The following is a 23,455-nucleotide window of genomic DNA, read 5'->3' as shown; positions in this document are numbered from 1 at the left end:
GCTAAATAGAAACATATCTAACCCAAGTCCAAGTTGACTCCATCAAGCTTCTCATCCAAGATTGAAGACTTTCCTCTCTCTACTTACTTCGGTCAGCATCAGAACAAAAGAGAGAGAGCTTTGTTCCTTACTCATTTCATTAAATAAGAAAGAAAGAGAAAGCTTAATCAAAGAAAGCAAAGGTCTAATAACCCAAATCAAACCCATCAAGTTGAATCAAAAGTTAAAGGTGATTTATTTCCATTTGCATGCATGTTAATTTCTTCACTCCTTCTCCAAATTTCTGTGATACCATTTTTGGTTAAATGAAGAAAGAAGTCTTTGATCTTTGTTGCTGTAAATTAATGGTTCACAAAGTTTCTTGGAGGCAAAGCACATTATTAATGGTTCGGATTTGGGTTTACCACTAAACAACTTTCTCTTTGCTACTCAAATGTCTTCGGTCAAGCAAAAAGAAGACAGCTTGAAAATCCCTAATTTGGGGGTTAATTGAAGAAAGTGAAAGGCTAAGATGGGAGCACACAACTCGAAGAGTTGACTTGTTAGAAAGCAACTCAGCAACATGCAAGGAGATACAAAAAGAAAAATTTTGTTTCTGTTGAAGCAATGAGAGATAACCAGTGTTTTGAGGTTAATGTTCTGAGAAGAGTTCTCTGAAGAAGTTCATCAACTTGGACAGTGCTTCCTTGTCAAAGGGGCATTCTGTCAAAATGAAGAACTAAATCAGAGGCAAGCAAATCTGGTTCATCACATAGCAAAGAGGCTGTTGAAGCATCAATCTCCTTCATGTTTTACAGATTGTAATTTTCTTTTCAATGTTTATTTTTCTGTAATTTCTTGAGGTAAAAGGCTGAATGAGAGAGTCATTGAAAAAGCCTAAGAGTGGAAAGAGGCAGAGAGATACACTTTAGTAAAAAGTCTAGAGTGATTTCAGATTTTTTTAGGTTGATTCTGTGTCTTGTATCTTGTACCAGTGATGTATCCCTTTCTTAGTTGGGTTAGCACTAAGAGTGAAGAGTTAAGTATTAGCATAACCAAGTCAAGTTAGATTAGAACTTGAGAGTGAAATGATTGTGTCAATCCTGTGGAATTGGTGTATGTAATACTTCAACTATAGTGGAAATTCCACCACTATTGTGATGGAGACTGGATTTAGGTTGCATTGCACAAGACAACTGAATTAGGATACATGATGGTGTCAGCTTCTCTCTTCCCTGCTCTGTTCTGTTTTCTGATATTCATGAGCTAAAAATAAATTGTCTCATAAATTTTCCGCTGCTGAATTTAAACGGATTCAGATTGAAAGTTTGTTTTAAAAAGATTATTTCATTAAAATAAAAGAAAGCCACAAACTCAACTCTAAGCCTTTTACAACCTTCAAGAACCAAAGGAGTTAGCGTTTCACATAGTCGCCAAGCATGATACCAAAAGAATTGAGACATCTTGCCTGTACACCAATCAATAAGTTATATTACTTCCACAAATTAAAAGAAATGTCCTAATGCAGTGAACTATGACACAGTTTAAATAAACCAATTTTACATTATTAGTTTTCAGTAATATAATGGAGGGAAACTAAATTTATAAAATAAATGGTATTAAATATATAAAGAATTTATTAATTGATAATTATTATGAAAGGTTACTAGTGGCAGATCAAGAAGAATGAATGATCTTTTTCAGCACAAGGTCTCTAGCTCTATTAATGGTCATGAAACATAAATACAAATGCTCCTCCAATTCATCCAATTGATCACTAAAATTACATTGGTTCTGCTTTAGCAGGCGTACCACTTCTCCATCAGCTTGAATTTTATCCTTTTTCCTCTCGAGCCAAAACTTCACTGTTGTCCTCATGTACTCCAGCTCATCATTGAGCCGAGCCACAAGCCGACCCGTGGTCTCCAAGTCCTTGTTCACAATGTAAGTTCCTTTTGCGGCTGCATCGAGTTGAGCCATGACCTTCTTCAGCTTGCTTTCTGAAGCCACTTTTACCAAGTCCATTGTTCCTATCAAACTAGGTGTAGCCACAAGCAAAACAAGTCCATGAGTAATAACAATCACCATGAGTGAAGCCGTTATAGCCACCAGAAGACAAGCAGAGCCGCCTTTTAGCCTAGCCATCATTTGCAGATTGACTCTCACTTTGTCACGGCTCGACTCAAGCCGTTTTGACAATTCGGAGCATTGGCATTGGGCCGCTCGAACCAAACATGAAGATGGGCTTGATTGGGCAAACGGGTTTAGTGAGTTGGAGAATTCTGTTAATTGAGCCATTATTAATGATAAAGTAGTTGTATTATGATCTTGATTATTCGCAACACATTGAAGAATGGTCTTAAGTGATTGATACTTAACCCGCACACGATCAATGTCTTTCAATAAATGGCTGCAAAGTAGAGAGGCGTTGGAAGTATGGGCAAAGTAGTCCGACAAAAAAGCATGGATAGTGGGCCTATTTTGGACTTTGTTTAAGGCCCATGTAACAGTGGGCTGATCAGGATCCAAGAGGTGCTCGGCAAATAGACGGTAAGAGGGGAGACGGGCCGAAGTTGAAGAGGAGTTTTGGGCTTTGGGATATGCAAGGACACGTGTCCAAAATTCTATGTATGATTCCGTACGGAATGCATTAGCATATTCCTCACGCACATCCACAGAAGCTTCATCATTTGGAAAACTTGACTTACACACTGCTACAATCCATTGCCACTAACATATTTAGAATTTGAATACAGAATTATTTGGGTGCATGTTAAAGCAAAATTCTTTAGAACAATGATGTGCTTTAAACACTTGATATAAAATAAGACCAAGGAGAATAAAATGGTATAGAAAAGGATCAGAATTCAGAAATAGTTGTGGTTCATTCCTACTTGTAAATATTAGGCTAATTTTTTTAGTAATAAAAAAAATGATGTATAATCCAGTATCATAATTAATTGATATATTTTTTTATATAAATTTTATTTATTTATTTAAAAATAAATAAATAAGATTCTCATATTTTTCAAAATTAAAGATCAAAATTTCATAGTATACAAATTAAAAGGTTCAATTTATAATGAAATAAAATTTTGCTTGATGTAAAGTAAATTGAAGGGTCTGATTTGCATGTTTTCAAATATTTTCAATGTTAAAGCACAAATCTAACCCTTAAATTTATATATTTAAAAATTTTAAAATAAAAAAATCAAATCTTCTAACTCTCAAATTTGTAAATTAAAAGAAAAAAAATAACTGATATCCAAACAAAAAAACCACCAAATATCCACATTATTAGAAGATATCAGCTGCATTTTAACACACAAAAAATAAAAAGCGTAAATATTATAGTCTTTAATTTCATATGCTTTATCAATTTTTAGGTCACTATATTAAAATTAAGCAGTCCCAAGTTAACTTGCAAGCTAGTTTGAAGAAATTCAAGTTATCATCTAGTATTTATAAAAATGACGTTCTATTAATATATACTGATGAAACAATATACAAGTCTACGAAAAAAGGAGAAACAATGAATAACAAACTGGAATAAGGTATGGAAGCTAGGATGGGAGAACATGATGATTACCAGAACATGAAAACAATTTTTTGATCCGTCGAATCAATTTATTCTTCATTCCTTAGTTGTTGCTAAATAGGTTTTGAAACTTCGAACCCTTGGAAATGCAATTAGATTGCTATGTTAGTGAAGGAAGATTTGATACTGAATTCTTGATATATTATACATATGCAAATGAATTCAAGGATAGTTGTTTTTTATGTGGTGGGAAATTTTAGATGTTGAATTGGTCTTGCTTGCAAGAAAGAACTTTTGCAATGAATTAACATCTTGTAGTGTAAGTGAAGGTGGTAGGGTGTTGATTTGGAAGGAAGTTGTAGAATTATCTTCAAACTAAAGAATAAAGTGATGTGCCTAAAATCAGAATCTAAATGGATAGGTGAAATTGATCTGACGTACAACGCATATCATCATCAATCCAATTCCCTTTGAGTTCTTCTAAGATTTCACGATTTCACAATTTTTTATGTGCTATTAGCAAGATATAATTATCTGTCAAAGCTGTTAATAATATTAGAGACAAATTAAGATAAAATAGATGTAATTGTACATTCTGAAGCACCACTAAACCTTGGATGCATGCATGCAAGGGCAGGGAACCTATTGACATTGGTCAATTTGGATAAATGTTATAAAACTTTATATTGCACTAGTTTGTCCCGCAAGTATATGCAGTTGCTGCTATTTCTCCATTACAAAACTTAAACCCAAAACTTGATGACTTGGTTATCACTAGTTGACAATGGATGCAATTATAGGGTTGTTTATGGAATCACCGTCCAATCTGTGAACAAGGGAGCTCCAAAGGTCCCCAAATTAGCAGGCTAATACAAAAATGAAGCCTGACAACCAAGCATGAAGTAACATGTGTTGAAATTAAGATTGGTTGTCTACTTGTCTCAGTTTGGATCTAATAGGGATTTAGATATCTCATTTAAGAATAATAAGGACCTAGTTGTCCCAACAAACATTGAATCGGACAAAGGGTAATATATCACATTTTGAATGGTTCAGCAACACGTAGAATAGTGTCTCGTTAATAAAACTTGATAGAAGAACATGATTCTTTGGCGGAAATTATAATTAGATTTTTTTTTAATTGTGAGAAACAAGTGATCCTTTCATGAAATGGACAGAAATCATAGTAGAAAATTTTTTTTGGACATTATATTATATATGTATATGTTGAGTTTGCAAAACCAATAATTGATTAAAAGTGATGAAGAAACATTATTATCTAATTATCAATTATTGCTTGTGTAATATATTAGGTTTAGTGTGTAGAAAAATAAATTAAACAACTTGGCCCAAAAAAATAAATCATCAGACCCACACTAACACAAACCGTGGTCCACTACAAGCAAACCAAATATTTGATAGGCCTCTAAACAAAATAAGAGAAAAGAAATAAAAAATGGCCCAAACTCTTTCTAGCCCTATTCGGTCACCAACACCCATATTTTAAGAAATTTTAATTTTCATGTCCAAAAAAAAAAAAGAAATTTTAATTTTAAATTCAATTTATTTTAATCTCACTTAACTTCTACCGAAAGTTAAAACTCTTCTCTCTCTCTTCTCTCTCTTTTGATCACATCACTCAACGAAGAAGAAAGAAGAAAATGGAAATTGCAGAAGCTAGAGTATGAAAAAAGGTAGAAAAAAGTGTTTCCAAATCTAAGCAAAGAAGAAGGGCTACAACCAATAAGCTACTCTCTCTTGATCTGAGAATCTCAAAAGGGTTCTTTCTCCTTTTATGCTTCAGCAAGGTACCGTAAAGAAATCTACCAAGCCTCAAACTCAAATCAAACTACCAAGGAGATAGTGGAGTGAAATATGGTCAAAAGTTCATCAATGCTCAGAAACAAAATTTGGGGCCGAAATCAAGATTAACGGACGAGATCAATGGAGCTTAAAAAAAAGTATGAGAGAGAAGGTAAGTTGCATGTCTCAAATTCAGACTTCTCTCTCTCACCTTTGACCAAGTCGCTTCAAGTTCTGAAGTTTGGAGAAGAAGACAGCATTGGATTGAACTTAATTAAACCTTTGAAACTTCACTCTTCTATGATAAGGGTGAACGGCCAAGGGTTGAAGAAAAGAGAGAAAAACAGAACACTGAGTTCAGTTTTCATAGTTACCTAAATTGTTATGAGTTCTTTTCCTTCATGGTTTATATGTTTGTTGAGTTAAGAAATTAACTAAATTAATTAGTGATGACAAACATTATTTTTGGGCAAAATAAATAATTAGTACTGATTAATTTTAATTGCATATTACTAATTATTTATAAAATGTTGCAGGCCAAAATTTGAATTATAGCCCAAATGGAATGGAAAATAAAACAAGGCTGATGGGCTGGTTAAACAAACAAAGCCCAAAAGAAACAAAGCCAAAATCAAATGGGTTGCTTAATGGATGTTTGATCCAAGCCTGAGTTGATTTCAATTCCCTCCAACTTGATCTCACATCACAAACAACGTTCACCTCTGTGTGTGGGTCAGAAACTCAGAAAAGTAAGAAAGAGAGAAAGAGCTTCTTCCCTAAGCAAATCACCGAAGAAGCAAGAAAGAGAAAGATTATGCTTGAAAGGCAGATGTCAAATCAGTGAGATCAACACCAAATCAAGCTTAAGAAAAGATTAAAGGTAAACTATTTCCTTTTGCATGCATTAGATCTTCTTCTCTTCTTTCCAACTCTCTGAAAGTCTGAAAATGGCATACAAGGAAAAGTTGCTCTCTGCCCTAATTTGCTGTGTATCTACGGTCACAAGTGATTCTTGGGGACCAAGTAGCTTCTCAATGGTTTAGATTCGGTTGACCATTGGAAGACTTTTGTGGTTGCTGTATTATGACTTTCGGTCAAGATAGAGAAGTCAAAAGCAAAGTTTCCACTCTGATGCTTAATGAGAAAAAGTGAACGGCTGGGTTGGTGAAGCTCAGTGCTCAAGAAGTTGACCTAGGGTGAGCTACCAAGGAACATGCAAAGAGATAAAAAGAAGCTTTCTGCTCATTTAGAACCAAGGAGAGAAAATCAGAGTTTGAAAGTTGTATTCTGTAAAGAAGTTCCTCTACTTGGATAATACTTTCTTTCAAAGAAGCATTCGGCCAATACTGAAAAACTGTATATGAGGTTTGCAAATCTGGTTTTGCACATAGCAAAGAGGCTGTTGATGAAGTCAATCTCCTTCATGTTTTACAGATTGTGATATACTTTTCTATATTTATCTTTCTGTAATTTCTTGTGAGAAAAGGTATTGTGAGAAAGCTCAAGTAAAAGCCATGAGTGGAAAAAGGCTGAGTGATACACTTGAGAGAAAAGCCTAGAGTTAATTTCTGATTTCTTTAGGTTGGTTAAGTGTCTTGTATCTTGTAACTGTAAGGTATCCCTTTCTTAGTTGGGTTAGCACTAAGAGTGAATAGTTAGGTATTAGCATAGCCAATGTCAAGTTAGGTTAGAACTTGAGTGTAAAATTGGTGTATGTAATACTTTTAACTATAGTAAAAATTCCTCCATTGTTGTGGAGGAGACTAGACGTAGGTTGCATAGCACAAGGCAACCGAACCAAGATATATACTGGTGTTAACTTTTCTTCTCTCTGCTGCGTTCTGTTTTCTGATATTCATGAGACAAAAATAAATTATCTCATCAATTTCTGCTGCTGAGTACAAACAGAATCAGAATTGAAAGTTTGTTTTAAAAGGTCATAACAACAACTTAAAAGGTAGGTGATGAGCGGATAATTTATACGCTTTTTGGCATTGTTTTTAGTATGTTTTTAGTATGTTTTAGTTAGTTTTTATTATATTTTTATTAGTTTTAGTTAAAATTCACTTTTCTGGACTTTACTATGAGTTTGTGTGTTTTTCTATGATTTCAAGTTTTTTCTGGCTGAAATTGAGGGACCTGAGCAAAAATCTGATTCAGAGGCTGAAAAGGACTGCAGATGTTGTTGGATTCTGACCTCTCTGCACTCGAAGCAGATTTTCTGGAGCTACAGAATCCCAATTGGCGTGCTCTTAATTGCGTTGGAAAGTAAACATCCTGGGCTTTCCAGCAATGTATAATAGTCCATACTTTACCCGAGATTTGATGGCCCAAACAGGAGTTCCAAGTCAGCTCAAGAATTCTGGCGTTTAACGCCGGAATTAGCACAAGAATGGGAGTTAAACGCCCAAACTGGCACAAAAGCTGGCGTGTAACTCCAAGAAAAGTCTCTACACATGAAAGCTTCAATGCTCAGCCCAAGCACACACCAAGTGGGCCCGGAAGTGGATTTTTATGTCATTTACTCATCTTTGGAAACCCTAAGCTACTAGTTCTCTACAAATTGGACCTTTTGCTATTGTATTTTCATCTTTTGATCATTTTAGATCTTAGGATCATCTTTGGACGTCTAGTTCTTAGATCATTGGGGGCTGGCCTCACGGCCATGCCTAGACCTTGTTCTTATGTATTTTCAACGGTGGAGTTTTTACACACCATAGATTAAGGTGTGGAGCTCTGCTGTACCTCGAGTATCAATGCAATTACTATTGTTCTTCTATTCAATTCGGCTTATTCTTGTTCTAAGATATCACTTGTTCCTCAACTTGATGAATGTGATGATCCGTGACACTCATCATCATTCTCACCTATGAACGTGTGCCTGACAACCACCTCCGTTCTACCTTAGATTGAGTGGATATCTCTTGGATCCCTTAATCGGAATCTTCGTGGTATAAGCTAGAATTGATGGCGGCATTCAAGAGAATCCGGAAGGTCTAAACCTTGTCTGTGGTATTCTGAGTAGGATTCAAGGATTGAATGACTGTGACGAGCTTCAAACTCCTGAAGGCTGGGCGTTAGTGACAAACGCAAAAGAATCACTGGATTCTATTCCAACCTGATTGAGAACCGACAGATGATTAGCCGTGCTGTGACAGAGCGCGTTGAACATTTTTCACTGAGAGGATGGGACTGTAGCCACTGACAACGGTGATGCCCAACATACAGCTTGCCATGGAAAGGAGTAAGAAGGATTGGATGAAGACAGTAGAAAAGTAGAGAGACGGAAGGGACAAAGCATCTCCATACGCTTATCTGAAATTCTCACCAATGAATTACATAAGTATCTCTATCTTTATGTTTTATTTATGCTTTATTCATAAATCATCCATAACCATTTGAATCTGCCTGACTGAGATTTACAAGATGACCATAGCTTGCTTCATACCAACAATCTCCGTGGGATCGACCCTTACTCGCGTAAGGTTTATTACTTGGACGACCCAGTGCACTTGCTGGTTAGTTGTGCGAAGTTGTGATAAGGAGTTGAGATTTCAATTGAGCGTACCATGTTGATGGCGCCATTGATGATCACAATTTCGTGCACCAAATTTTTGGCGCCGTTGCCGGGGATTGTTTGAGTTTGGACAACTGACGGTTCATCTTGTTGCTTAGCTTAGGTATTTTTCTTCAGAGTTCTTAAGAATGAATTCTAGTGTTTCAAGGTGATGTTCTTATCATCACCAAAGCTGATTGATTCTCATCAATTTAGCTCTTGAATGTAATATCCTGCTGAAGCTTGGCTAGCCATGTCTAATTTCTTTAGACTAAAGCTTTAGACTAACATTGCATGATTCCTGGAATTCTCATTAAGAATTTTGATATCCTTATTTTCTTTTTCACTCAATTTTCGAAAAAAACCCAAAAAAATTACAAAATCTTAAAACCAAAAATATTTTTTGTTTCTTATTTGAGTCTAGTGTCTAATCTTGAGTTTGGTGTCCATTGGATGTTTTTAGTCTTCTAATTTTCGAAAATTACATGCATTATGTTCTTCATTGATCTTCAAGTTGTTCTTGATGATTTCCTTGCTCTGATCTTTAATTTCTCTTGTCTTGAGTGTTTTATTGTTTCTCATATGCATTCTCAACTTGTTGGTGTCAGTAGTATACAAACTTCTAAGTTTGGTGTCTTGCATGCATTGTTTATTTGATTTTAGTTACATTTTGATTATTCCTCATCATTAAAAATTCAAAAAATTTTTTTTTGTGTCTTTTCAAGTCAATAATACAGAGAATTGAAGATTCAGAACAGCTAGGCATTCAAAACGCCCAGTGAGGAAGGAAAACTGGCGTTTAAACGCCAGCCAGGGTGCCTGACTGGGCGTTTAATGCCCAAAAGGGTAGCATTTTGGGCGTTAAACGCCAGAATGGATACCATTCTGGGCGTTTAACGCCAGGATGGCACAAGAGGGAAGATTTTGTTTTTAATTCAAATTTTTTTCAAGTTTTCAAAAATTTTCAAAATCAAATCTTTTTCAAATCATATCTTTTCAATCATATATTTTCAAAATCAATTTCTTTCCATTTTCAAAAATACTTGCTAACAATTAATGATTTGATTCAACATTGCAAGTATGTTGCCTTTTCTGTTGAAAAAGGTTTAATGTCTGAATCATATCTTTTAAATTTCTTGTTAATCAAGTCATTAATTTTCAAAATCAAATCTTTTTAAATTGTTTTTCAAATCATATCTTCTCAATCACATCTTTTTCAAAATAGTTTTCAATCATATCTTTTTTATTTTCACTTTCAAAAATCTTTTTCAAAAATCACTTTATTTCTTTCCCAATCTTAGTTTTCGAAAATCAATTACTTTTTTTCAAAATTTCTTTTAATTAATTCACTTTAATTTTTGAAAATTTCTTCCCCTCTTCTCACATCCTTCTATTTATGGACTAACACTCCTCCTCAATGCACAATTCGAATCCTATTTCTCTTGATAAGTTCGAATTCTTCTACCTCTTCCTTCTATTCTTCTTTTCCTCTGACACCTCAAGGAATCTCTATACTGTGACATAGAGGATTCCATATTTTCTTGTTCTCTTCTCTTTCATATGAGCAGGAACAAAGACAAAAGCATTCTTGTTGAGGCTGACCCTGAACCTGAAAGGACCTTGAAGCGAAAGCTAAGAGAAGCTAAAGCACAACTCTCTGTAGAGGACCTAACAGAAATCTTCAAACAAGAAGAAGACATGGCAGCCGAAAACAACAACAATGCCAACAATGCAAGGAAGGTGCTAGGTGACTTTACTGCACCTACTCCTGACTTCTATGGGAGAAGCATCTCTATCCCTACCATTGGAGCAAACAACTTTGAGCTTAAGCCTCAATTAGTTTCTCTAATGCAACAGAATTGCACGTTCCATGGACTTCCATTGGAAGATCCTCATCAGTTTTTAGATGAGTTCTTGCAAATCTGTGACACTGTCAAGACTAATGGGGTTGACCCTGAGGTCTACAGACTTATGCTATTCCCTTTTACTGTAAGAGACAGAGCTAGGATATGGTTAGACTCACAACCTAAAGAAAGCCTGAACTCTTGGGAAAAGCTAGTCAATGCCTTCTTGGCAAAGTTCTTTCCACCTCAAAAATTGAGTAAGCTTAGAGTGGAAGTCCAAACCTTCAGACAGAAGGAAGGTGAATCCCTCTATGAAGCTTGGGAAAGATACAAATAATTGATCAGAAAGTGTCCCTCTGACATGCTTTCTGAATGGAGCATCATAGGTATCTTCTATGATGATCTGTCTGAACTGTCCAAGATGTCATTGGACAGCTCTGCTGGAGGATCTCTTCATCTGAAGAAGACGCCTGCAGAAGCTCAAGAGCTCATTGAAATGGTTGCAAATAACAAATTCATGTACACTTTTGAAAGGAATCCTGTGAAAAATGGGACGAATCAGAAGAAAGGAGTTCTTGAGATTGATACTCTGAATGCCATATTGGCTCAGAACAAAATATTGACTCAGCAAGTGATGAGCGGATAATTTGTACCCTTTTTGGCATTGTTTTTAGTATGTTTTTAGTAGTTTTAGTTGAGTTCTTAGTATATTTTTATTAGTTTTTAGCTAAAATTCACTTTTCTGGACTTTACTATGAGTTTGTGTGTTTTTCTGCGATTTCAGGTATTTTCTGGCTGAAATTGAGGGATCTGAGCAAAAATCTGATTCAGAGATTGAAAAGGACTGCAGATGCTGTTGGATTCTGACCTCCCTGCACTCGAAGTGGATTTTCTGGAGCTACAGAAGCCCAATTGGCGCGCTCTCAACGGCGTTGGAAAGTAGACATCCTGGGCTTTCCAGCAATATATGATAGTCCATACTTTTCCTAAGATTTGATGGCCCAAACCGGCGTTCAAAGTAACCCTCAGGAATTCCAGCGTTAAACGCCGGAACTGGCACAAGAATGGGAGTTAAACGCCCAAACTGGCACCAAAGCTGGCGTTTAACTCCAAGAAGAGTCTCTACACGAAAAATGCTTCATTGCTCAGCCCAAGCACACACCAAGTGGGCCCGGAAGTGGATTTTTATGTCATTTACTCATCTTTGTACACCTTAGGCTACTAGTTCTCTATAAGTAGGACCTTTTACTATTGTATTTGATATCTTGAGATCTTTGAATCTTTTGATCATTGGGAGGCTGGCCTCACGGCCATGCCTAGACCTTGTTCTTATGTATTTTCAACGGTGGAGTTTCTACACACCATAGATTAAGGTGTGGAGCTCTGCTGTACCTCGAGTATTAATGCAATTACTATTGTTCTTCTATTCAATTCCGCTTGTTCTTTGTCCAAGATATCACTTGTTCTTCAACTTGATGAATGTGATGATCCGTGACACTCATCATCATTCTCACTTATGAACAAAGTGACTGACAACCACTTTTGTTCTACAAGCAATCAAGGCTCTAGTGTTTATCTCTTGGATTCCTGATACACGATGCATGGTTGATCGCCCGACAACCGAGTGCTCGCCTGACAAACGAGCCAGCCATTCCGTGAGATCAGAGTCTTCGTGGTATAGGCGAGAACTGATGGCGGCATTCAAGAGAATCCGGAAGGTCTAACCTTGTCTGTGGTATTCTGAGTAGGATTCAATGATTGAACGACTGTGACGTGCTTCAAACTCCTAGCAGGCGGGGCGTTCGTGACAGACGCAAAAGAATCACTGGATTCTATTCCGGCCTGACCGAGAACCGACAGCTGATTAGCCATATGCTGTGACAGAGCATAGGAACATTTTCACTGAGAGGATGGGAGGTAGCCACTGACAACGGTGAAACCCTTGCATAAGCTTGCCATGGAAAGGAGTAAGAAGGATTGGATGAAGACAGTAGGAAAGCAGAGAGACGGAAGGGAAGGCATCTTCATACGCTTATCTGAAGCTCTCACCAATGATATACATAAGTATCTCTATCTTTATCTTTATGCTTTATTCGTTTATCACTATACCCATTTGAGTCTGCCTGACTGAGATTTACAAGGTGACCATAGCTTGCTTCATAGCAACAATCTCCGTGGGATTGACCCTTACTCGCGTAAGGTTTATTACTTGGACGACCCAGTGCACTTGCTGGTTAGTTGTGCGAAGTTGTGTTTATGCCATGGTATTGAGCACCAAGTCTTTGGAGCCATTACTAGGGATTATTGGATTTGTGAAAAGTAACGATCATAATTTCGTGCACCAGCAAGTCAATATGATTTCTCAAAGTCTGTCTGGAATGCAAGCTACACCAGGCAGTACTAAGGATGCTTCATCTGAAGAAGAAGCTTATGATCCTGAGAACCCTTCAATGGAAGAGGTGAATTACATAGGAGAACCCTATGGAAACACCTATAATCCTTCATGGAGAAATCATCCAAATCTCTCATGAAAGGATCAACAGAGACCTCAACAAGGTTTCAACAATAATAATGGTGGAAGAAATAGGTTTAGCAATGGCAAGCCTTTTCCATCATCTTCTCAGCAACAGACAAAGAATTCTAAGTAGAGCCACTCTGACTTAGCAACCATGGTCTCTGATCTAATCAAAACCACTCAAAGTTTCATGACTAAAACAAGGTCCTCCATTAGAAATTTAGAGGCACAAGTGGGATAGCTGAGCAAGAAAATTACTGAACTCCCTCCTAGTACTCTTCCAAGCAATACAGAAGAGAATCCAAAAGGAGAGTGCAAGGCCATCAACATGGCCGAATTTGGAGAGGAGAAAGAGGCATTGAGCGCCACTGAGGAAGACCTCAATGGATGTCCACTGGCCTCCAATGAGTTCCCTAATGAGGAACCATGGGAATCTGAGGCTCATAATGAGACCATAGAGATTCCATTGGATTTACTTCTGCCATTCATGAGCTCTAATGAGTGTTCTTCCTCTGAAGAGGATGAAGATGTCACTGAAGAGCAAGTTGCTAAATACCTTGGAGCAATCATGAAGCTAAATGACAAGTTATTTGGTAATGAGACTTGGGAGGATGAACCTCCTTTGCTCACCAAAGAACTGGATGACTTGACTAAGCAGAGATTACCTCAAAAGAGACAGAACCCTGGGAAGTTCTCAATACCTTGTACCATAGGCACCATGACCTTTGGGAAGGCTCTGTGTGACCTAGGGTCAAGCATAAACCTCATGCCTCTCTCTGTAATGGAGAAGCTAGGGATCTTTGAGGTGCAAGCTGCAAGAATCTCACTGGAGATGGTGACGAATGGATTTTTGACGGTATAGAATTTCACAAATGAAATCTCGTTGCAAGTATAGTTTCTAAACCAATCAAAAATCCTTTCATACAAAAATTTGTTTGTCACAAGTACAAACCCCTAAAATCTATAAACCGAAGTATTTAAACCTCGGGTCGTTCTTCCTAGGATTTACAATAAAGTGTCTTGTTATTGGTTGTGAGTTATTTTGGGGTTTTAGATGAGAAACATGAATAGTAAATGGTAAGAAAACTTTATTAACAAAATGGTCTTGGCAAGATTTGGTTGTCAAGGGTCTTCATCATTATCACTAGCCACAAGTATGGTAGTTGCAAGGATTAATCCCACTTAGTCATCCTTAAATCAATTAACAAAGGAAAGTCAAGTGAGTTATATCAATCCTAGTCCATAAGTCCTAGCTTTCCACTAATTGGATTAATGAAGGCTAGAGTTAATGGCTATCAACTAGCAATCAATTGGACACTAGTGACTCAAGAAATCCTAAGTTACCTTCTCAAGCCAAGAACATAAAATCCTACTCTAACATCCTCTCAAGCATTTCATCAAACACTTGGAGGGTAATGAAAGAAAGCATTTTTATTTGTAAGGAAAAAAAGGAATCAACAACTAACAATTACAAAGAATTAACAAAACAACAATCAACAACATCACAATCACATGAATGATCTCAAATTGCATTATTAAAAGAAAACAAAAGAACAAGAATATCTCAATTACAAAACCTAGAAACAAAATAAGAGAAATTACAATAAGAGGATAGGGATAGAAAGAAGAACCAAAGTGTAGCAATCATCAATTGAAGGTAGAAGTAGAAGGAGACTTGAATTAAACCTAGAACTATGAGATCCTAATCTAACCCTAATTCCTAATCCTAGAGAGAAGTGAGAGCTTCTCTCTCTAAAACTAACTCTAACTCCTAAAACTAAGCTAATTATCAAAAGTATCTAAAGTATTTAAAGTATCTAAAGTATATTGATTCCCCTTCAATACTTGACTTAAATAGCATCAGAAATGAGTTGGATTGGGCCTACAAGGCTCCTAAAACCGCTGGGGACGATTTCATTAAAGTGGGCCACGGACAGAATCGGTGCGTGCGCGCAAAGTGCGCGTGCGCGCCCCTGAACGGAAAGCAACATATGGCAAAATTTATATCATTTCGAAGCCCCGGATGTTAGCTTTCCAACCCAACTGGAACCGCATCATTTGGACCTCTGTAGCTCAAGTTATGGTCAATTAAGTGCGAAGAGGTCGGCTTGACAGCTTTCCGGTTCTTTCATTTCTTCATGAGTTCTCCAACTTTACATGCTTTTTCTTCATTCCCTTGATTCAATCTTTGCCTCCTAAATCTGAAATCACTTAACAAACATATCAAGGCATCTAATAGAATCAAGGTGAATTAAATTTAGCTATTTTGAGTCCTAAAAAGCATGTTTTCACTCTTAAGCACAATTAAAGGAGAATATACAAAACCATGCTATTTCGTTGAATAAATGTGGGTAAAAGGTGATAAAATCCCCTAAATTCAATACAAGATAAACTGTCAAATTGGGGTTTGTCAACCTCCCCACACTTAAACCAAGCATGTCCTCATGCTTAAGCCAAGAGAAAGCAAAGGGCATCAACATTTATTCTATGTAAATGAGCTATATGCAACCTAAACTATATGCAACTAAATGCAAAATGGTTTTACCTACTTGGTTAAAAATAAATCAATCCTCCAAGTGCATGTATAAACGGGTAGGGCTAAGGTCATATGACGATTCATGAATCCTACCAATTCAAGTGTGGAAATGAAGTTCAAATAGACTTGCGAGAAGAACGCTCATGAAAGCCGGGAATCAAGGAATTGAGCATCGAACCCTCACCGGGAGTGTTTGCACTCTAGTCACTCGGTGTTTGGGGTTGATTCTCTCAATTCTCCCCTAATCATGCTTTCCAAGATTTGTTTTTCATCTAACAATCAACAATTATTCAATGCACGCATACAATTATCATGAGGTCTTTTCCTTAGGTTGTAATGGGGCTAGGGTCAAGGTAGGATCATATATGGCTAGTGGACAAGCTTGTGAGACTTGAGCCTATTGATGTGGTTACATTTTACAACCACTTATTTTCCATTCTTGTGTGAAATTGTTCTCTTTCTATGAATATGATCCTTGATTTGCTTGATTCTATATATCCATTTATTTCTTGTATTTATGCATTTACATGATTGAGGCCATTACTTCATTAGCCACTTACCCAAATAGCCAACCTTTTACTCTCCATTGTTAGCCAATTTTGAGCCTATGCTTAACCAACTTATTCTCAATTTAGCACATTACAAGCCCAAGGCGGAAAACCAATAAATGTCCTTATTTGGATCTTTGATTAGCTTAGGCTAGAGTGTGTGAGTATCATTCAAGTGTGGAAACCTTGGGACATTGGGTGAATAAAAGGGTAATTTTGTATTGTTATTGAAAATATTGGGAATTGGGTACATACTCACGTATTGATCAAATGTAAAACCTTATGCATTGAGATTCTTGTATATAGAAAAAAAAATGAGAAAAATAAAAGAAAAAGAAAAGAAAAAAAAAAGAGAAGTATAGAAAAAGAAAGAAAAAGAAGAAAAAGAAAAAATAAAAAGGGGACAAAATGCCCCAAAGCAAAGTCCAATAAAGATCAATGCATAAGTGTTGTGAAATGAAGAGAAAATACATGAGTATGTGAAAAAGTGAAAAATGGGTAGTTAGGTTAGAACTTAATTGTATAGGTCATTATATAGGTTAGGTGAGGAGACAATTCAAGAAAACAAGCTTATGGACTTGTAGAGGATGTTTTGGTAAAAGTTGAAGACCATTACATCCTTGCTGATTTCATAGTCCTAGAGACTGGGAAATGCATGGATGAATCCATCATCCTTGGCAGACCCTTCCTAGCCTCAGCAAAGGCTGTGATTGATGTGGACAGAGAAGAATTGATCATTCAAGTGAATGAAGAATCCTTTGTGTTTAAGGCTCAAGGATATCCCTCTGTTACCATGGAGAGGAAGCATGAAGAGCTTCTCTCAAAACAGAGTCAAACAGAGCCCCCACAGTCAAACTCTAAGTTTGGTGTTGGGAGGCCACAACCAACTTCTAAGTTTGGTGTTGAACCCCCACATTCAAACTCTAAGTTTGGTGTTGAGAGGTTCCAATATTGCTCTGAGTATCTGTGAGGCTCCATGAGAGCCCACTGTCAAGCTACTGACATTAAAGAAGCGCTTGTTGGGAGGCAACCCAATGTTATATTTATCTATTTACCTTTATTATTTTATGTTTTCTATAGGTTGATGATCATGTGAAGTCACAAAATCAATTGAAAAAGCAAAAACAGAATGAAAAATAGAAAAAAAATAGCACACCCTGGAGAAAAATCTGCTGGCATTTAAACGCCAGTGAAGACAGCAGAATGGGCGTTTAACGCCCAGTCTGGCACCATTCTGGGCGTTTAACACCAGAAAGGGGCACCAGACTGGCATTTAACGCCAGGAATGGGCAAAAAGCTGGCGTTAAACGCCAGAAATGGGCACCAGCCCGGCGTTTAACGCCAGGATTGGCAGAAAGAGCAATTTTGCTCGCCACTTGGTGCAGGGATGAATTATCCTTGACACCTCAGGATCTGTGGATCCCACAGGATCCCCACCTACCCCACCACTCTCTCTCTTCTTCTTCTCCATTCACCAATCACCTCAACACCTCTTCTCCAAAAATCCCTCACCTATCAAATCCCACCATTCCCTTCACCACTCACATCCATCCTTCATAAAACCCCACCTACCTCACCATTCAAATTCAAACCACTTTCCCTCCCAAACCCACCCATACATGGCCGAACTATACACCCCCTCTCCACTCCTATATAAACCCTTCTTCACTCCTTCATTTTCACACAACCTACACACTACTTTTCCCCCTTGGCCGAAAACTAAAGCCACCTCCATCTCCTCTATTTCTTCTTCTTCTACTCTTTTCTTTTCTCTTTTGCTCGAGGACGAGCAACCCTTCTAAGTTTGGTGTGGTAAAAGCATTACTTTTTATTTTTCCATAACCATTTATGGCATCTAAGGCCGGAGAAACCTCTAGAAAGAGGAAAGAGAAGGCAAAAGCTTCTACCTCCGAGTCATGGGAGATGGAGAGATTCATCTCAAGGGTGCATCAAGACCATTTCTATGAAGTTTTGGCCAAGAAGAAGGTGATCCCCGAGGTCCCTTTCAACTTCAAAAAGGGTCAACTTTGATCAAAGGTTGGACCAAGTCCTCATGGATACCACTAAGAAAAGGATGGAGCAAACAAGAGATCCCACTCATGGACATGAGCATGGGGAGATTCCTCATCATGAAATCCTTGAGATGCCTCAAGGGATGCACTTTCCTCCACAAAACTATTGGGAGCAAATCAACATCTCCCTAGGAGAATTGAGTTCCAACATGGGATAACTAAGGGTGGAGCACCAAGAACATTCCATCCTCCTCCATGAAATTAGAGAAGACCAAAGAGTCATGAGAGAGGAGCAACAAAGGCAAGGAAGAGACATTGAGGAGCTCAAGCACTCCATAAGATCTTCAAGAGGAAGAACAAGCCGCCATCACTAAGGTGGACCCGTTCTTTAATCTCCTTGTTCTTTATCTTTCTATTTTTCGAAAATTATGCTTTATGTTTTATTTATGTTTGTGTCTTATGATCATTAGTGTCTTAGTGTCTATGCCTTAAAGTTATGAATGTCCTATGAATCCATCACCTTTCTTAAATGAAAAATGTTCTTAATTGAAAAAGAGAGAAATTGCATGAATTTTAAATTTTATAACAGATTAATTATTTTGATGTGGTGGCAATACTTTTGTTTTCTGAATGTATGCTTAAACAGTGCATATGTCTTTTGAATTTGTTGTTCATGAATGGTTGGCTCTTGAAAGAATGATGAAAAAGGAGACATGTTACTGAGGATCTGAAAAATCATAAAAATGATTCTTGAAGCAAGAAAAAGCAGTGAATACAAAAAAAAATGAAAAAAAGGGGAAAAAGAAAAAGAAAAAGAAAAAAATAAAACTAAAAATAATGAAGTTGTGATCCAAGGCAAAAAGAGTGTGCTTAAGAACCATGGACACCTCTAATTGGGGACTCTAGCAAAGCTGAGTCACAATCTGAAAAGGTTCACCCAATTATGTGTCTGTGGCATGTATGTATCCGGTGGTAATACTGGAAGACAGAATGCTTTGGGCCACGACCAAGACTCATAAAGTAGCTGTGTTCAAGAATCATCACACTTAACTAGGAGAATCAATAACACTATCTGGATTCTGAGTTCCTATAGAAGCCAATCATTCTGAATTTCAAAGGATAGAGTGAGATGTCAAAACTGTTCAGAGGCAAAAAGCTAAAAGCCCCGCTCATCTAATTAATACTGATCTTCATAGATGTTTTTGGAATTCATTACACATTCTCTTCTTTTTATCTTATTTGATTTTCAGTTGCTTGGGGACAAGCAACAATTTAAGTTTGGTGTTGTGATGAGCGGATAATTTATACGCTTTTTGGCATTATTTTCAGTATGTTTTTAGTATATTTTAGTTAGTTTTTATTATATTTTTATTAGTTTTTAGTTAAAATTCACTTTTCTGGACTTTACTATGAGTTTGTGTGTTTTTCTGTGATTTCAGGTATTTTCTGGCTGAAATTGAGGGACCTGAGCAAAAATCTGATTCAGAGGCTGAAAAGGACTGCAGATGCTGTTGGATTCTGACCTTCCTGCACTCGAAGCAGATTTTCTGGAGCTACAGAAGCCCAATTGGCGCGCTCTCAATTGCGTTGGAAAGTAGACATCCTGGGCTTTCCAGCAATGTATAATAGTCCATACTTTACCCGAGATTTGATGGCCCAAACAGGCGTTCCAAGTCAGCTCAAGAATTCTGGCGTTTAACGCCGGAACTGGCACAAGAATGGGAGTTAAACGCCCAAACTGGCACAAAAGCTGGTGTTTAACTCCAAGAAAAGTCTCTACATATGAAAGCTTCAATGCTCAGCCCAAGCACACACCAAGTGGGCCCAAAAGTGGATTTTTATGTCATTTACTCATCTTTGTAAACCCTAAGCTACTAGTTCTCTACAAATAGGACCTTTTGCTATTGTATTTTCATCTTTTGATCATTTTAGATCTTAGGATCATCTTTGGACGTCTAGTTCTTAGATCATTGGGGGCTGGCCTCACGGCTATGCCTAGACCTTGTTCTTATGTATTTTCAACGGTGGAGTTTCTACACACCATAGATTAAGGTGTGGAGCTCTGCTGTACCTCGAGTATCAATGCAATTACTATTGTTCTTCTATTCAATTCGGCTTATTCTTGTTCTAAGATATCACTTGTTCCTCAACTTGATGAATGTGATGATCCGTGACACTCATCATCATTCTCACCTATGAACCTGTGCCTGACAACCACCTCCGTTCTACCTTAGATTGAGTGGATATCTCTTGAATCCCTTAATCGGAATCTTCGTGGTATAAGCTAGAATTGATGGCGGCATTCAAGAGAATTCGGAAGGTCTAAACCTTGTCTGTGGTATTCTGAGTAGGATTCAAGGATTGAATGACTGTGACAAGCTTCAAACTCCTGAAGGCTGGGCGTTAGTGACAGACGCAAAAGAATCACTGGATTCTATTCCAACCTGATTGAGAACCGACAGATGATTAGCCGTGCTGTGACAGAGCGCGTTGAACATTTTTCACTGAGAGGACGGGACTGTAGCCACTGACAACGGTGATGCCCAACATACAGCTTGCTATGGAAAGGAGTAAGAAGGATTGGATGAAGACAGTAGGAAAGTAGAGAGACGGAAGGGACAAAGCATCTCCATACGCTTATCTGAAATTCTCACCAATGAATTACATAAGTATCTCTATCTTTATGTTTTATTTATGCTTTATTCATAAATCATCCATAACCATTTGAATCTGCCTAACTGAGATTTACAAGATGACCATAGCTTGCTTCATACCAACAATCTCCGTGGGATCGACCCTTACTCGCGTAAGATTTATTACTTGGACGACCCAGTGCACTTGCTGGTTAGTTGTGCGAAGTTGTGATAAGGAGTTGAGATTTCAATTGAGCGTACTATGTTGATGGCACCATTGATGATCACAATTTCGTGCACCAGTAGGCATAGATTCAACCCCCCTTCTCTAAGCCTACTACAACCTTCAATTGGTATCAGGAGGTAAGGTCTCAAGAATCAAGCTTAACCGCTTGGAGTAAAGATCCAATGGCGAACAACTTGGGCACAACCATAGTTGCCTACACCCTCACTGAAGACCAGTCAAACAACCGGCCACCTTTCTTCAACGGGAAGAACTATGCCTACTGGAAAGAAAGGATAAGGATCTTCATCCAATCCATTGACTACAACATATGGAAGATAGTTGTGAGCGGTCCCAAGATCCCAACAAAAACAAGTGCTGATGGAGTAGTGACTCCTAAAGAAGAAGCTGAATAGAATGAAGATGATAAGAAGAAGATAGAGCTAAATGCTAAAGTAATCAACCTTCTTCACTGTGCTATCATCTTTGAAGAGTACCGGAAGGTGTTTAGATGCAAGACAGCCAAAGAAATATGGGAAAAACTCCAGGTTACACACGAAGACACTAAACAAGTCAAAGAAACGAGGATTGATATGCTGCGAAAAAAGTACGAGATGTTCAACATGAAGGATGGAGAAAGCATTGATGAAGCATTTGAGAGATTCTCAATCATAATGAACAACCTTGATGCTATGGGTACAAACTATGCAGAACAAACCTTGGTGAGAAAACTCCTTAGAAGCCTCACAAAAGAATGGGAAACCACTGCCACTGTCCTAACCGAGAGTAACAACCTAAGCCCCATAACTTATGATGAGCTGAGAGGAAAACTCCTTGCCTATGAAACCACACACACAAACACCGACTCAAAGAAAAAGGGCTACCCTCAAGTCAAAAGTAGAACCAAAAGAAAGTGAGTCTAGTGATGGTATTTCAGATGATGAACTCTTATTTTTTGCTAGGAGATTTAGAAGGATGATGAAGAACAAGGGCAAGTACAAAGGTTCAAGCTCAAAGGAACACAAGATGGACTTAAGCAATGTGACATGTCATCATTGCAAGGAGGATGGACACTTCAAGCTAAACTGTCCAAAGCTCAAGAAGGAGGACAAAGGCAAGAAAGAAAGGAAAAGAGTGCTCATGGCAGCTTTGGAGGATATTGAGAACGACTCAAATAAAGAAGAAGAATCTGAAGGTGAAGATAAAGACTGCTTCATGGCTGGAAACAACAATCTTGATGAGGTAAATTATTATGATTTGACCATTAATGATTTACATGCTATTATTGATGATCTCACTTTAAATACCTTAAAATTGCTTGACAAGTACAATGAATGCAGATCTGAAAGAGATGTGTTGAGAGCTAAAAATAATTTTTTAAAAGAAAAAGTGAAGGAAACTGAATGTGCTTTGGACATTATTGAAAAAAACAGATTTTTAAAATCTGAACTTAAAAAATTGAAAGGAAAGCACATTGTGGATCCTTTTCATGAGTTAATTTCTGAAAATGAAAGATTAAATGATATGATTAAAAGGCTGAATGGTTACTTAGCAAAATTTGCTTAAAGTTCTAGTAACTTGGAAAAATTACTTGCAAGTCAAAGACCATTATTTGAAAAATTTAGTTTAGGTTATATAGCCAAGGAAGATGCGGTTTGTAATGATTCCTCTATAAAATTTGTAGCTTCTTCATCAAATGTTAAATCCACACCAATCAAATCTGGTATTGAATATGTTCCAACTTTTGAAGAAAAGTTTGATGAAGTATACACAAGTGAAACTGAACCTTCACCAAGAACCAAACCTAGTTCAAATAGGCCAGGTTTGGGGTACATTTCGAAAATGAGGTTGCTTTCAAGAAACCACCCTTTCACAACAAAATCTCATATTCGAAAAGTCTAAAAGTTCAAAAAAATTCTGGTGAAAATGTTTTTGCAAAGAGGAACAATTTTAATAAAAATCAATTTGTCAAAAGAAATGCACCTCTTCTAAAAACCAGAAAATTTCAACCTTTTTATCATTTCCAGCAAAACAACTCATTTCAATTTCAGCGATACACATCAGAAAATCATTGTGTAAATTGCAAGAAATTTGGTCACTCATATGCATAATGTTTCATTGAAAAGAGAGTTGTAGGAAACAAAATTTACAATGTTTTTTGTGATTTCAATGCACTTGGGCAACCAAGATGGATTAACTTTAAAGGATCCAAATTAATTTGGATACCTAAGGCTACTTGAAACTCTTCATGTAGATTTGCCTAGTATC

The 23,455-nt window shown here is 37.3% G+C and overlaps 1 protein-coding gene and 1 non-coding gene across 2 annotated transcripts; both read right to left on the bottom strand.

The window, feature by feature from the left end:
- Positions 1–1,656: 1,656 nt before the first annotated feature.
- LOC130950122 (UPF0496 protein At3g49070-like) lies at positions 1,657–21,992 on the bottom strand. Its single transcript, XM_057878668.1, has 2 exons — positions 21,936–21,992; positions 1,657–2,709 (listed from the first exon to the last, which is right to left on the bottom strand). The coding sequence occupies exons 1-2, from the start codon at positions 21,990–21,992 to the stop codon at positions 1,657–1,659; spliced, it is 1,110 nt and encodes a 369-aa protein (XP_057734651.1).
- Positions 10,980–11,087, bottom strand: LOC130953267 (small nucleolar RNA R71). The gene has a single exon (XR_009075438.1). It is a non-coding gene; the product is annotated as a small nucleolar RNA R71 (small nucleolar RNA).
- Positions 21,993–23,455: the final 1,463 nt, after the last annotated feature.

The sequence above is a fragment of the Arachis stenosperma genome, chromosome 9 (assembly GCF_014773155.1).
Source record: "Arachis stenosperma cultivar V10309 chromosome 9, arast.V10309.gnm1.PFL2, whole genome shotgun sequence".
Classification (NCBI taxonomy): Eukaryota; Viridiplantae; Streptophyta; class Magnoliopsida; order Fabales; family Fabaceae; genus Arachis; species Arachis stenosperma.
This window is presented reverse-complemented; position numbering and strand designations above follow the sequence as displayed.